Below are 14,519 nucleotides of genomic sequence, written 5' to 3'. Positions count from 1 at the left end.
ATGTAAATCTTTGACAGCAGTCAATTCTAGGAATCGCCATTAACTTGAGGATAAATGTTCCAAGTTTAGCAATTCATATTAACAAATTCAAATTTATTGAAGAGGCTAACACAAAATCTGAAGATTCACTTGATTATTCATCTGAAACTTTTTCAGGACAGTACCAGCAAGCTTACTGTTTGCAAAGGAACTTGTGTTAGGTTTTAGTATTGGAAGGGTGATGAAAGAAACATTTGCTCCACTTCCCCAATGTGGTGACTGGAAAACCAATCTATTATTGTGATCAGGCCTCATTACAATAATATTGGCAGGCTGCCAGTGTTGACAGGCCGTTTGTTGATTATGACGAGAGGTTTGAGATCTGAAAGTTCCTTTGTGGAACAAAGCCAGAGGTTTCTCACTTAAAGTGGAAAGGAGTCAGGTATAGAGGGTCCAATAAAAGAGTACAGTGTCAAAGCTTTATGCTGCATTCGGTTGTGTCATACGCGACCTGAGAGTACGTGCTGATGATATTTAATGGCAGTAATAAATTGCTTGGTTAGATGAAGAAAACAGAAATCAGAGATTCACTAAGAAGATATGAATGAAGGCTAAAAGTTAGGCAAAACTTATAATTGTCTATAATCTTTGAAGAAAGATTGAAAGTCTTTTGAAAAAGTTTGAAAGAACTTTTCTTTCACCATCACCAGATGTCCATAATCTGCATTAAACACAATCTACATTCAATTGGTATTGGGGGACCACAGTTTCACAGAAGGGAATATGATTTTATGTTTTCAAAATATTTCAAAATGGACCTGCAATTTTGTTTAGTTGAAATATGATAAAAAATCTGTGACCCATTAATCTTAGTTTATTTTCTACATTTCTTGTGCCTAGTAAGCTAATAATGTTTGTATTTTGATTTGATATTGCAGAAGATATGCATTCTTTCCAGTACTGTTCAAGCCTACCATTAAATGATTTCAGAGATGTAATTAAGGACATGCTTATCATCGAAATGATTCATAACATAGTTTTATGAATAGCTTCAGCTGTTAAAAAAAGTATTTAACCCATATTCTGACCATATATTTATATATATACGAGACTAAGTGCAGTTGGGTCTGCTCCTCCAACGGTGAGCTGATGAAGCGGTTTTTGAAATGCGGCCCTTCCCCTGACGTCACTGGAAGGTGGTGGAATATTCGGTTTCACTGTACCATTGGCGGGGGGGGGGGGGGGGGGGGGGGGGGGGGGTGCATCATTGGGTGTTTTAAAATGTGTTATTGAAAGTTTAATCATGAGGGGGGGGGAGGGAGAGGTGGGCCGGGGGGGGAGGGGGGGGGGTTGCTGGTGTGAATAACACAGGGGGGAGGGAGAGGTGGCTGGGGATGTGGATAACCCGTGGGGGGGGGGGGGGGGGGGGGGGGGGGCAGGGGAGTGTGAATAACCAGGGGGGGAGGGGGTGGTGATGTGGCACTCGGCAGCTTGTGAGCGTATTGTTATTATCATCATTGGAGGCTCCTGGAAAAAAGCCTGTCTGTGAGAAGCTGTGGTTATCGTTGGCAGCGTCCCATTGTAATGTCATTGTGGCGCTCGGCAACTTGAGAGCTCATCATGATTGGTGCACTGTGAGTGGGATTGTGACGTCATCAGTGGAAAGTCCTGAAAAAAAGGCTGCGTGTGACAAATGTTTTTTGCCTTTTTTTAAAAACTGTCAATAACTTGTGAAATCTTAAGTGAACCTGATTACTGCGTGGAGGGGAAAAATGTGTCAGAATATGTAAAAATGTGAGCGATACCGCATAGCGCTTTGACAAAGGTAGAAAAACACATAAAGACACGCACGCACGTATATATACATACAAGATGAGACATTCAATAGTATATAGATATATATAAAATGTATGTTTCTGGGTGTTGCCTGAGTCTATATGCCTGTGATGCTGCTGCAAGCAACATTTGCGACCTCGCACCACCCGGCGTGGCTTCAATGGCCGCGGGACAATCGCCATCGCCAGCCGGGGGCTTTGACTTTGACTCTGACATCGGGGGAGGGAGAGTGCAGTGGAGAGATAAGTTTTTTTTGGCCTTCCATCACAGCTATGTGATGGATGTTTATGTAAAATTGTAATTATGTTGTGTCTGGGTCTATTTGTGTGTAATGTATGGCTGCAGAAACGGCATTTCGTTTGGACCTCTAGGGGTCCAAATGACAATTAAATTGACTCTTGACTCTCTTGACTCTTGATTTTCATTGCATATGTATCGCACTATATTTGTGCATATGACAATAAACTCAACTCAACAGATTGAAACCATGAGATCATCCATTTGGAACAATGTTTTTAACCTCTTGTATTTGAATTGATTGATGGAAAGATACAGCATAGAATCAGGCCCTTCGGCCCACCTGTTTACACTCATTCAGTTATCCCACTTTTGCATCCACTCACTAAAGACTAAGGTTAGTCAACGTTATCCCACTTGCACATCCACTCACTAAATGTAAAGAGACCAATTAACCTATAAACACACACATCTTTGGGTTATGGGAGGAAACGGGAGCACCCGGAGGAAGCTCACACAGTCACAAGGAGAATGTACAAATTCCTTACAGCCAGGCACGAGGTCCGGATTGAACCAGGATCTGAAGTAATAATTTCGAGAGATAAGACTTTAAATATTGAAACTACAGTACCTTATCCAAAAACTGTTTTATGGTGGAATCGTCCCTTTGCACAACCTGTAGCATTTCCTGGCTTCCCATATACATGGCATTAGCTGCAGAGGAACCAAAATTCTCAGTTGAGTTTATTACGATATTAAACCGAACACATCATATGAAGTCCTTTATCATAAAACAATGGCAAAACTATTCTATTCTAAATGTTAGCATAGACGCAAAGAACACAGTTTTTATTAAAATGCACATCAGATATCTCCCATGCTGAGCCCATTGGAACAGAGACTTTAGGATAATACTATAGAAATGTTCAGATACATGAAATGTATTCAGCTAGATCATAGCAGCTTCCAGCTTTCTGTAACCTAGAATGTGTCTGGGTCAGGTCTTGCTGATACAGGCCCATTGCCTGCAGCTGCTGCCTGAAATCATCGCTCGTAGTTATCCCACTCATAACTACCCTGTGGAGGGTCTAACTTGCTGGCCAAAAGCAATTGAGACCCTCCAGACTCTGATGTGGCCAAAGTAGCAGCTGGACTTTCAAAGGGACAGGAGAAAGCTGCCTGTTCACAATTGCTGGTAGTGTAAGCTTTTATAAGTTTTAAATGTATGACATTTGGAGAGATACTTCAGAGCTATGAATATTGAGGTAAATAACATATAAAAATCCAAGGAACATTAGAAACAGTTATAAATAAACACAATAAATAGAACCAAAATAATTTAAAATAGTCATACTCTCCTTTCACGTCCACATTGATGATTCTCAGGTGTGGATGCAGGATAAATACAAGATAGTGAATTGATTGAAAATGTTGGCACTCCAAATCTGTGTGTAAGTTTGGGACTTCTGTGTTTAACTAAGCATGCATGGAACCAGTGGTCTTTGTTTGCACTTGGCAGGAAATAACCATATAACCATATAACAATTACAGCACGGAAACAGGCCATCTCGACCCTTCTAGTCCGTGTCGAACACGTATTCTCCCCTAGTCCCATACACCTGTGTTCAGACCATAACCCTCCATACCTTTCCCGTCCATATAACTATCCAATTTATTTTTAAATGATAAAAACGAACCTGCCTCCACCACCTTCACTGGAAGCTCATTCCACACAGCCACCACTCTCTGAGTAAAGAAGTTCCCCCTCATGTTACCCCTAAACTTCTGTCCCTTAATTCTCAAGTCATGTCCCCTTGTTTGAATCTTCCCTACTCTCAGTGGGAAAAGCTTATCCACCTCAACTCTGTCTATCCCTCTCATCATTTTAAAGACCTCTATCAAGTCCCCCCTTAACCTTCTGCACTCCAAAGAATAAAGCCCTAACTTGTTCAACCTTTCTCTGTAACTTAGTTGCTGAAACCCAGGCAACATTCTAGTAAATCTCCTCTGTACTCTCTCTATTTTGTTGACATCCTTCCTATAATTAGGCAACCAAAATTGTACACCATACTCCAAAATTGGCCTCACCAATGCCTTGTACAATTTTAACATTACATCCCAACTTCTATACTCAATGCTCTGATTTATAAAGGCCAGCACACCAAAAGCTTTCTTTACCACCCTATCTACATGAGATTCCACTTTCAGGGAATGTGCACAGTTATTCCCAGATCCCTCTGTTCACCAGCATTCTTTAATTCCCTACCATTTACCATGTACGTCCTATTTTGATTTGTCCTGCCAAGATGTAGCACCTCACACTTATCAGCGTTAAACTCCATCTGCCATCTTTCAGCCCACTCTTCCAACTGGCATAAATCTCTCTGTAGACTGAAAATCTACTTCATTATCCACAACCCCATCATCTTAGCATACTTACTAAATCCAATTTACACACCATCATCCAGATCATTGATGTACATGACAAACAACAGTGGACCCAACACAGATCCCTGTGGCACCCCACTAGTCACTGGCCTCCAACCTGACAAACAACCATCCACCATTACTCTCTGGCATCTCCCATTCAGCCACTGTTGAATCCATCTTGCTACTCCTCCATTAATCCCCAACCATTGAACCTTCTTAACCAACCTTCCGTGAGGAACCTTGTCAAAGGCCTTACTGAAGTCCATATATACAACATCCACTGCTTTACCCTCATCAATTTCCCGAGTAACCTCTTCAAAAAATTCTAGAAGATTAGTCAAACATGACCTTCCAGGCACAAATCCATGTTGACTGTTCCTAATCAGACCCTGTTTATCCAGATGCTTATATATATTATCTCTAAGTATCCTTTCCATTAATTTGCCCACCACTGACGTCAAACTAACAGGTCTATAATTGCTAGGTTTACTCTTAGACCCCTTTTTAAACAATGGAACAACATGCGCAGTACGCCAATCCTCCGGCACTATTCCCATTTCTAATGACATTTGAAATATTTCTGTCATAGCCCCTGCTATTTCTACACTAACTTCCCTCAATGTCCTAGGGAATATCCTGTCCGGACCTGGAGACTTATCCACTTTTATATTTCTCAAAAGTGTCAGTATTTCCTCTTCTTTGATCCTCATAGTTTCCATAGCTACTCTACTTGTTTCCCTTATCTCACATAATTCAATATCCTTCTCCTTGGTGAATACCGAAGAAAATAAATTGTTCAATATCTCTTCTGGGCTAATAAGCTTTAGAATGGAAAGAGAGAGAAACAACGTTATGCAGAGACTTGGAAAGTGATAGATTTCCCTGGCATACCTAGCACAAATTGCACTGTAGAACTTGAGTTGCTATTCTTAGTTTAGATTGTCTAATATACCAGGGAACCTGAATCAAAAGTAGGCTTTCAGTTTGTGTAGAAGTAATTGTAATTTTATCTTTTAATAAATTTAACCATTACTTACTTCTAGAAGTAACATGCCTTTAATACATATAATTTTAATTCATTTATGTATGATAAGATTTAGGTATATTAATGCATACCATATATGCTCAGACATTTACAGGCTATATTGTTCCAGCTTGCAAGATTTCTGAGACATTCTGAGGTACATTTTCAACTTGCTGCCTGGCACGAGGCTGGTTATGCACCTCTTTTGCCCATTTAAAAAATCTAACATTTTATGATAAATTTGTTGTTTTCTGCTTGGTTGAACATTTAAAGATAAACTCCATGCTATTAAAGACCCTCATGTAGTTCAAACTTACACTGCAAGCTTCACCTGTAGCTATAATAAAAACCTAAAATAATTTTTTTAAGGTAACATGTTGCCATATAATTCAATTCTGAGTAAGAAAGATAGGCAGTTTACAGTATGGGGGATTGTCCCTGTGTCGTGAATCTGTGTTGCGTTAGCCTGACCATAAGTATGCTCTTAAAGATTTTGCTTCCCTACAGTGTTTTATAAAATGGCATTTTGCCAATAAAAAGCTTCCTCCGTGGAACATTTGTTTTATATTATTGATCAGAGTATGAAAAATCATTAAAAAATATTAGTCCCATGTCAATTAACAAAATTAAATGTGTGATGTCTGCCATGGAGTACATAAAGTTAACCTCAAAGTTGCAGTTTGGAACTCAGCAGAAACTATCTGCAGAAAAGAAAAAAGAAAAGAAAAATAGGGCAAGCATTAAACAACAACATGCCTTGAACATATGGTACTGCCAAGTGTACCCACTTGATTTTGAAGTAAGCAACATAGTGATTTCCTCCTGCAAGAGTTTGATGATTTATATATTTTTGTTTTAATGGAATCCATTAGTGATGTTTAAGCAGCGGGTGTCACACTATTGAAACACCACTTAGCTTCTGTTCCACAGCAGAAACATTTCATTAGTAGCATAATCTGTTTTTGAGCTCTGAATAACGATATTGTGCTGCATGCACTGCATAGACCATATTGGATGAGTGCTTGTGAACAAACACAGACTAAACATGTAAAGCAAAATGTTCAGTCCCCAAGCCAAGTGTTTCAGTCTACCATTAAACAGTAATCACACATGATTAGTATGTTTAAAGATACAACATTTAATTTACTTATATCATACAAATATAAAACAAAAGGAACCAACAATCTACTGGCTCTTTAGGCTACATTATGCTCTTGCCACTTTGGCCATGAAAACTCAATTTACCATTGCCCAACTAATAACAGTACCAATTTTGCTTATCATTTTGAGAAGAAAAAAAATATATATATTGTGCACGATGGAGTGTAACAATACTTCAGAATGCTTGACAGCTCAAATCTTCTCATTATTTCACTTATGGTAGTTAAATCGGAAGGATGTACCATAGCAGGAATCAATACAGGTGATTGGCTGAAACAATCAGTGTAATTTGTCTCATTTACATAAGGCTTATTTAATTAAGAAAAAATATACAAGAATTGTCAGCAGTATTTACGGATAAAGTTCTGCATATTTTTGTTTGGAATTTTCACATTATCCTCTTGCCCACTGCCCACATCTGGGAACAATAATGACAATCCAAATACTGTAGCCTCCTTACATACATAACGACTATACTGAATAAAAACAAATGGAGAAATAATAGAAAAGAACATCAGCAACAGCTTTTGGTTCAGTTTCACATTGCATTCAGGGATTATCTTCCTTCTTGGAAGTCCACATTTATGTGGTTTGAATTTGTGGTCTATTTGAATGAGTGAAAACATATTCAAGAATGGCTCTCTTTAAGAAATTAAATTGTCTCACAATATTATTTCAGTCATGTGGTATTTCCCTACCAGTGGCATGATGTGACTCATTCTGATATGCAGCATTAATTGTCTGATGGAGATCTATATCAAACCACAATTGACAGCGTGAGGAATTTAACAGAGAAAAGTGTAGACCTGCACCTGATCTGATAGGATGAGATTGGTTAGGAATTGTGAAGTGAAGAATATGCGCATCTTTTAAAAGTGGAGGGTTCTTGTGTTTGGCAGGTCATTCTTGCTTATTGATTCAATCAGCATTCACAATTTGAGAGTGGATTATTTTAGGTGTGCAGAAATGAGCACAGCATTTTTCAATCTTAAATTCTCCGTGCAGATTTGAGTACCAAGTTGTTCCTAGTATTAAGGCAAGACAATTTGGTGCCTTTTCCCTGGCAGTTATTTTCCAAATAGATCTGAAGGTAACCTATATCCTGCCCAGGAGTAATCATGGATGGAAATAGAATATGTTTGCTCTCAGAATAAAAAGAAGTAGCTTTAGAAAGTAGATGTGGAGGAATTTATTTAGTCAGAACGTGGTGAATCTGTGGTATTCCTTGCCAGAAACGGCTGTGGTGGCCGTCATTGGGTATTTTTAAGGTGGAGATTGACAAATTCTTGATTAGTACAGGTGTCGAGTTATTGGGAGAAGGCAGAATAGGGTTGAGAGAGAAAGATAGATCAGCCATGATTGAATGAAGGAGTAGACAAGATGGGCCGAATGGAGTAATTCTGCTCCTATGACATGAACTTACAAACTCTTCTGAGATAACATGCAGAGATTCATTCCGTCTTGCAATTTATGAGAGAAAATTACTGGCTTATTTGACAAGAGAAATGTTTTATATTTGTTCATTCCTGGGTGTTGTGAGTTAAGCCAGAAGTTATTGTTCACCTTAGGTCATCTTTAAAATGCTAATACAATACTTTTTTCCTAACCCGCTAGGAACTACACATTGAAGGCAGTCTCAGGACACCATAGACAGTTATCAGATTTATACCCAGTGGCAAAGAAATAACAATGTTTATTCAGGGAACATGTTGTGTGCCTTGGAGGTGAACTAGGTGGTGATGATGTTTCAATGTACATACTGCATTTGTCTTTCTAGATTTGGGAAATTCTACCAAAGAAGTCTTGGAAAGTTGTTGCTGTGTAGTTTACCAATAACATGCAATGGGCATGAGATCTTGGGGCTAACTTAGTGGAAATGCACAACATTCTTGAATTGGATTGAATTGCACTGGACGTCTCATGGTGCCAGGGAAAGAAATGAAGCAGCTCTGAAGGCTCCCTAAGGCTGAAGTCCCATAGTAAACTTGGGACATAGAAAACTGATGACAGTTGGAAAGACTCAGGAAGTTTAGCAGTTTACTGAAATGTTGAGTCCTTTTCGTGGCAGCAGGTCAAAGCCCAGCTTAAATGGTGGAATGAGCACAGTGTCTCCCAAATCACCCATCTCCACAACCCCTCAATCACCTTCTTCCCATGGGCAGCAGAATTTGTAGGACTCGCATCGGCCTCATCAGCAGAACAAAATCATCTTTGATTCCAAGAGATTGTGTAAAAAGATTTTTTTTAGAGGTCTATGAACCTACAAAATTGTCCCCAATATGCAGGGACTAGATGAGAAAGTGGGACAATATGGATCTAATATGAATGGGTGATGGATATTTGGCATGGACCCAACTCAACTAAATTAAACTAGTTACTTCAACTAAATAAGTGATGAATAGCAGTGCTGGTTGCCATGTTGAGTGTATATTTATGGATCTTGTGAAACGACTGTTGTAACTGGAGTCAGTGTAGGGAGCAGGACAAATAAAAGCTCCTTGCATTTGGGGTCAACTAAACTGAATAGCAAGTGAATATAATGGGAGCAGCAAAATGGGAGAGAAACTTCACCGTTTAAATAATTAATTTATTTTTGCACATTGAATAATTTTGGCATTGAATCAAAGCTGCTGTCATTGATTTGCATAGTCACCACTTCCCATTCCTGGTGGATAATTAAGCATGAAACTCATTATCCAAAGAAGGGAAAGAAGTTTTTCTTCTTGCTGTTCCCTTTTTTTGCAAGAGTGTGAAGGAAAATTGGGAATTGATCAGTTGCTCTCCAATTTTTTAAAGAATATCTTCATTTCATTGTACTGCACACTGCTTTCAAGCAGAAATGGCTCACAGATTTTTTCGCCTCCTGAGGATCTACCCTTAAGTTGAGATTACCGATGGCATCTTGACTATTTAATTTAATGAAGCGCAACCTCAAAAAACAAAAAGCTCCTCTTGCCAGCACATGGCACATGTCACCTACCACATCAATCTCATGTATGCCGGAGAAGAAATAATTGCCACACTTGTTTCTGGTTAACCTAACTTTCTGTAGAAGGCTCCACATGCGTCCTGCCCACTGAAGATGTCGTATATTCCCAACATACCCTCTTTCTCTCTGGGAAGATTAACTTCTTGGCAGCTATCGTAGGAAGTAAACAAGCTTCCTTAACGGTCACAGCAGTAAAGATGGTTTTATTTTGTTCTTCAAATATTCCAAAACAATAACCATTTATATGTGGTGACATTCATGCTGAAAAAATATTATTTGCTGTTGACTTTACAGTCAATATCAGTTACAGATGTGAACCATTCTTGCCATGAACTGAGAATTATTTCCAAGAATTAATAGTTAAAGCCGTCAGTGAGTAAAGCTTTGCAATACTCTGGCATTTTTTCTACTTATATATGTTGGCAAATCTCAAATGGAAACAATTTTAAACTAAAGGATTTTTTTATACTTGATCCTCGTCAAATCTTAACAATGTCCCTCATACTCCAGCTTTAGTAGGCCATGGACTTAATATGGGTAAATGGGATTAGTATAGATGGCTGCAATGATCGGCATGGATTGGACCATACGTTTTGTTGCTGTCCAAATCTATGACTCCAAAACAGAATTGAAAAAAATAATAATAATATGGAGAGTAAAATAGGGTGAATGTTTCAAGTTTCACAAGAAAGATAATTGACCTGAAATGGGCTGGACTTCTTGAATCTAGTCCATCACCTGAACTCGCTGCTTTTGGTACTGGCCCTTGTGCACCACCTTGTTCTGAATCTGGAGCGCTGACCATGTGCAAGAGTCACAAGATGGAATCCCGAGGCCACATACTCACAGTGTCCAGATGGTGTTATAACAGCTCACTATTATCCAAAAGCCTGGAATGGTTGCTAAATGCCATGGTTAGGAAATGTTCAGAGAACCACGGGTAAAACATGGGCAGGTGTGGATGGGGCATCTTAGTCAGCATGGGCAACTTGGGCCAAGGAGCCTGTTTCTATGCGGTGTGACTATGACTCCCATAACATTTAAAGCCATTTTAAATAAGCTTAAGAAATAATTAAAAATGTGGAAGAAATAACATTCAGTGGAAAACACTGTTATTTGACATGAAAATCAAAGAAGAGGCAGGAAATCCCAAATCAATTAATAGGAGAAAGAATCACTGTTGCGCACAGCTCCAGCGACTGGGTTAGAGGCTCACCTTAGGTGCTCTTTGTGTGGATTTCAATGTTCTCACGTGTGCACCATTTTCTTTCCTTATATTCTCAAAATGTATTACAAAATGGGCTTTTGTAAAATTATTTTTTATTATGGACATATTAAACAGACAATTCAGACAATATGTGTGTACAGTACAGGACAACGAAGGCCATTCGCATCCCCTTCAAGCCGAAGCAAACGATTTGACATATGGTATAATGGAGGGGGGGGGGGGGGGGGGGGGGGGGGGGGGGGGGGGGGGGTGGGGGGGGGGGTTGGTGATTGACTAAATGAGAGAGTGTGCCGCCGGAAAGAAGCTGTTCCTCCATTGTATTCACCAGATATCTCGAGGGATTCAAATGTGATTAATTAATTTTGTGGTGCTGTTATTTATGTCGGCAAATAGGGCAGCAAAGTTACTCCCATAAGTCACAAATAAAGTGATGGACTGCTTGTTTTTTTTTACTTGGATAGACTAAAAGTTGAAAATCGGATGGACTACTGGAGAATATTCTTATTAATCTTCAAAAATAACTGGGGATCTCATCCATACCTGATAGCTAGATAGGGTCTTGGTAATCTTATAGCATCATATTGCAAACATATCTCCTGCAATGCTGCATTCCCTTGAAATGCTGAAATGTCAACCTTACTTTATAGTTCACAAGTTGGTGTGAAAATTAAATCCACAATGTATTAAATCCACAATGCCTCAAATGAAAGATGCACAGCCAACTGAGCCAAGATGATATTTGAATGAATAAAATTGCCGAAATTATGAAAAACAGACACTGGTAGCCTTGGAAAGAAGAAACAGAACCAGTTACACCTATCACACTGTTCTACATGAAAACTCTCCTCAATAAGAGTGAAGGGAGCTTGTTATTCAATCTCATGCAAGTATCATCTCCAACATGACATTAATTTTGGGATCAAGAGTGATTTTTTACTGTCTTGCTTTGTTTTATTATTCTTGCAATGATTATAAAATGTCACTGGAATATTTATGTGTAAAACTCTCCTGTATTGGTAAAGTACATTGGGCTTGTGGCAGTTTGCAAAGGATAGAATGTAAGTAAGAAACTATGAACAATAATTTAATAAGCTCCCTGATCTAAAACTGGTGCCTTCAATGTTGGTACCGGCCCACTCTTGAAGGATATGCTGGCTTTCTCGCACCCAACAGCAAAACAACGAAACAGGATCTAACTGTGAAAATGCAAAAAAACCCCAATAGATCATTAAAATTATAGAGCAATACCTCGTGGAAACATGCCTGGTGGTGTATGGCGGTATATTTTCCGTCACAATAGTCTGACCCCCTGTGATGGACACAGACGGATCAAGAAAAAGGGGGAGAGGTGTCAGAGATGATACAAGCAAAGTTGAGGGCAGGGTGGTAATTAGTGGTAACATTCAGTTGCTAGTCCACTATCGCTCACCCTGCCTTCAAATTCACTTGGACTATCTCTGTGACTCACTCCATTTTCTTAACCTCTCTGTCTCCTTCACAGGGACAGACCGTCGACTGACAGTCCTTGTTCCAAATGTACGTTGGCACGGTCCTCCAACTCTTTCTCCGCTACATTGACTGCATCGGGTCTGCCTCTTGCACTGACGTCAAAATTACAGGTCAGTGCCTATCTACGAAACCACCCACAGTTTACAGTTTAGTTTATTGTCATGTGTACAGAGGTACAGTGAAAAGCTTTTGACACATGCTATCCAGTCAGTGAAAAGACAATACAAGTGAGCCATTTACAGCGTAGAGATACATAATAAGGGAATTTAGTGCAAGGTAAAGCCAGTGAAGTTCGATCAAGATTCGAGGATCCTCCTCGAGATTCCAATAACATTGCACCATCTAAACATTACTAGATTAATATGCAGCCACTGCACACTTACAAAACAATGACAGAAGAATGCGGTTTTCTTTTGTTAGTGTCACTTAAACTTGCCATGTTTCAGTCTTATGTATCTGCTTGAAGAATAAGCTGGTACAGTATGAGCAAATCAAGGCAAGCAACAGCTTGCATGTGGAAAGTGGTTGGAGATCTGAGTATTACCAGATTTTAATCTTTATTTAATAAGGTTACTTTGGATAATATGCAGGACTGATGCGGTATTTGTCAAGAGTGATGCAGGTTGAATCCAGAGGCCTGAGCCAGTTTTGAACACAGAGGGACACAATAAATGACACAATATTATCACAATACAAGGATCAACTGAATATATAAGTACCTTAAGATAGGTTTTACAGGTTTTTGTGGGCTTACATTAAACTAACTTGGCTGTTGGACCACATTGGTAGCTCATAATGGCTTGTATTCTCTATTTGGCCACTGAAATGCCTAAGCGCAAGGCAGGGATGTGGACAGTTCTGTTGTGGAGATATTCAGAGATAATACATTGGTACTATAATTCACAAACGAGGAGGAGTAGTGGCCACATCAATGAGGTGCAAGCCCCCATCAGCCAGATGGTCAGAAGGGACTTGCACCAATTGCAATGAGCAGGACTTACAGATATAAGAAGAATTCAGATACCGAACTATGTGGAAAATGCACTTCCAGCTATAGCAGCATGAACAATATTGATCTTGCCAGAACAGCTCGCAATTATTGTGACTGATGAAATTGAAATTAAAAACAGAAAATGCTGGAAACATTCGGCAGGGGTGCCAACATTTCCTGAGAGTTTCCAGCATCTTTTGTTTTTATTTCAGATTTCCAGCATCTGCAGTTTAAAAAAAAAATTGCAATTGTCTGATGGTTGATTTTTCACTCCACAGACAAGGGGTGGGGGAAGGGCTAGGCTGAATTTCCTCTGGGCTTTTCATGCAATTGTGAACAAAAAGGAGTGGGAGAGGCCCCCTGAGGACATTTCAACTCTGTATGTGTATATATGAAAGGAAAGAAGTTGGTATCATCTTATGTTACAGCCAAATGTCTATCTTTTTCATAATAGGTAAAATAATGGAAATAATACTTTGCACCACTAGCTCTCCTCCTTCTTCTGTGCTTTTACCAATCATTCTTAAGGACAGGATATGCTATATTATCATCTATAATTCTGCACTTCTATATAAAATTGTCATAAAGGTTTGTCATTTAATGACTCCACATTAGAACCAAAGCTGAGGGGATGGGGTACAAAAATACAGTAAAGATTTCCGGTTAAAGGATGAAGAATTTTTTATGGCAATACATTTTTTCACTTCATGACATTCAGAAATGTACTGAATCAATTTATAGATGTAAATAACTGCATATATTTTCTGTGCTCAAACAATTTAAGATAGGGCAGGGAGAAACTGACCAGAAAACATATTACTTACAGTACAGCATAGAAATATTGGGATAATATCTTATTTTTTGTTTTTTTTTACTCCTGCCAGGCCATAAACAGCTAAATTGGTGCATGGTAAGATAATTCGCATTATCTTATAAAGCATTCCATGCAACTAACTAGCCACAGATGAGAGATAAGAATCAAAGAGCAGAGGAATGAGATCGATTGCAAAGTCCACAGCCCAGACAAGCATTCCTTCTGCTGTTTGTGATCATTGCACCTGCACTGAGGAAACATATTAAAGTCTGTGTCAGGACACCAGGTCATCAAGCTCCTAAAAAGCTTTTAACGAGAAAA

The 14,519-nt window shown here is 39.1% G+C and overlaps 1 protein-coding gene across 4 annotated transcripts in view; it reads right to left on the bottom strand.

Annotated features, from left to right (window-relative positions):
* The window catches only part of ldah (lipid droplet associated hydrolase), a 267,026-nt gene that overhangs the window by 43,749 nt on the left and 208,758 nt on the right, over positions 1–14,519 (bottom strand). For all 4 annotated transcript variants that reach the window (XM_055635390.1, XM_055635389.1, XM_055635391.1 and 1 more), the window contains one exon: positions 2,684–2,766. In XM_055635390.1, the coding sequence (XP_055491365.1) occupies positions 2,684–2,766 (83 nt within the window). The remainder of the gene's footprint in view (positions 1–2,683; positions 2,767–14,519) is intronic.

This window comes from Leucoraja erinacea, chromosome 5 (genome assembly GCF_028641065.1).
Source record: "Leucoraja erinacea ecotype New England chromosome 5, Leri_hhj_1, whole genome shotgun sequence".
NCBI lineage: Eukaryota > Metazoa > Chordata > Chondrichthyes > Rajiformes > Rajidae > Leucoraja > Leucoraja erinaceus.
This window is presented reverse-complemented; position numbering and strand designations above follow the sequence as displayed.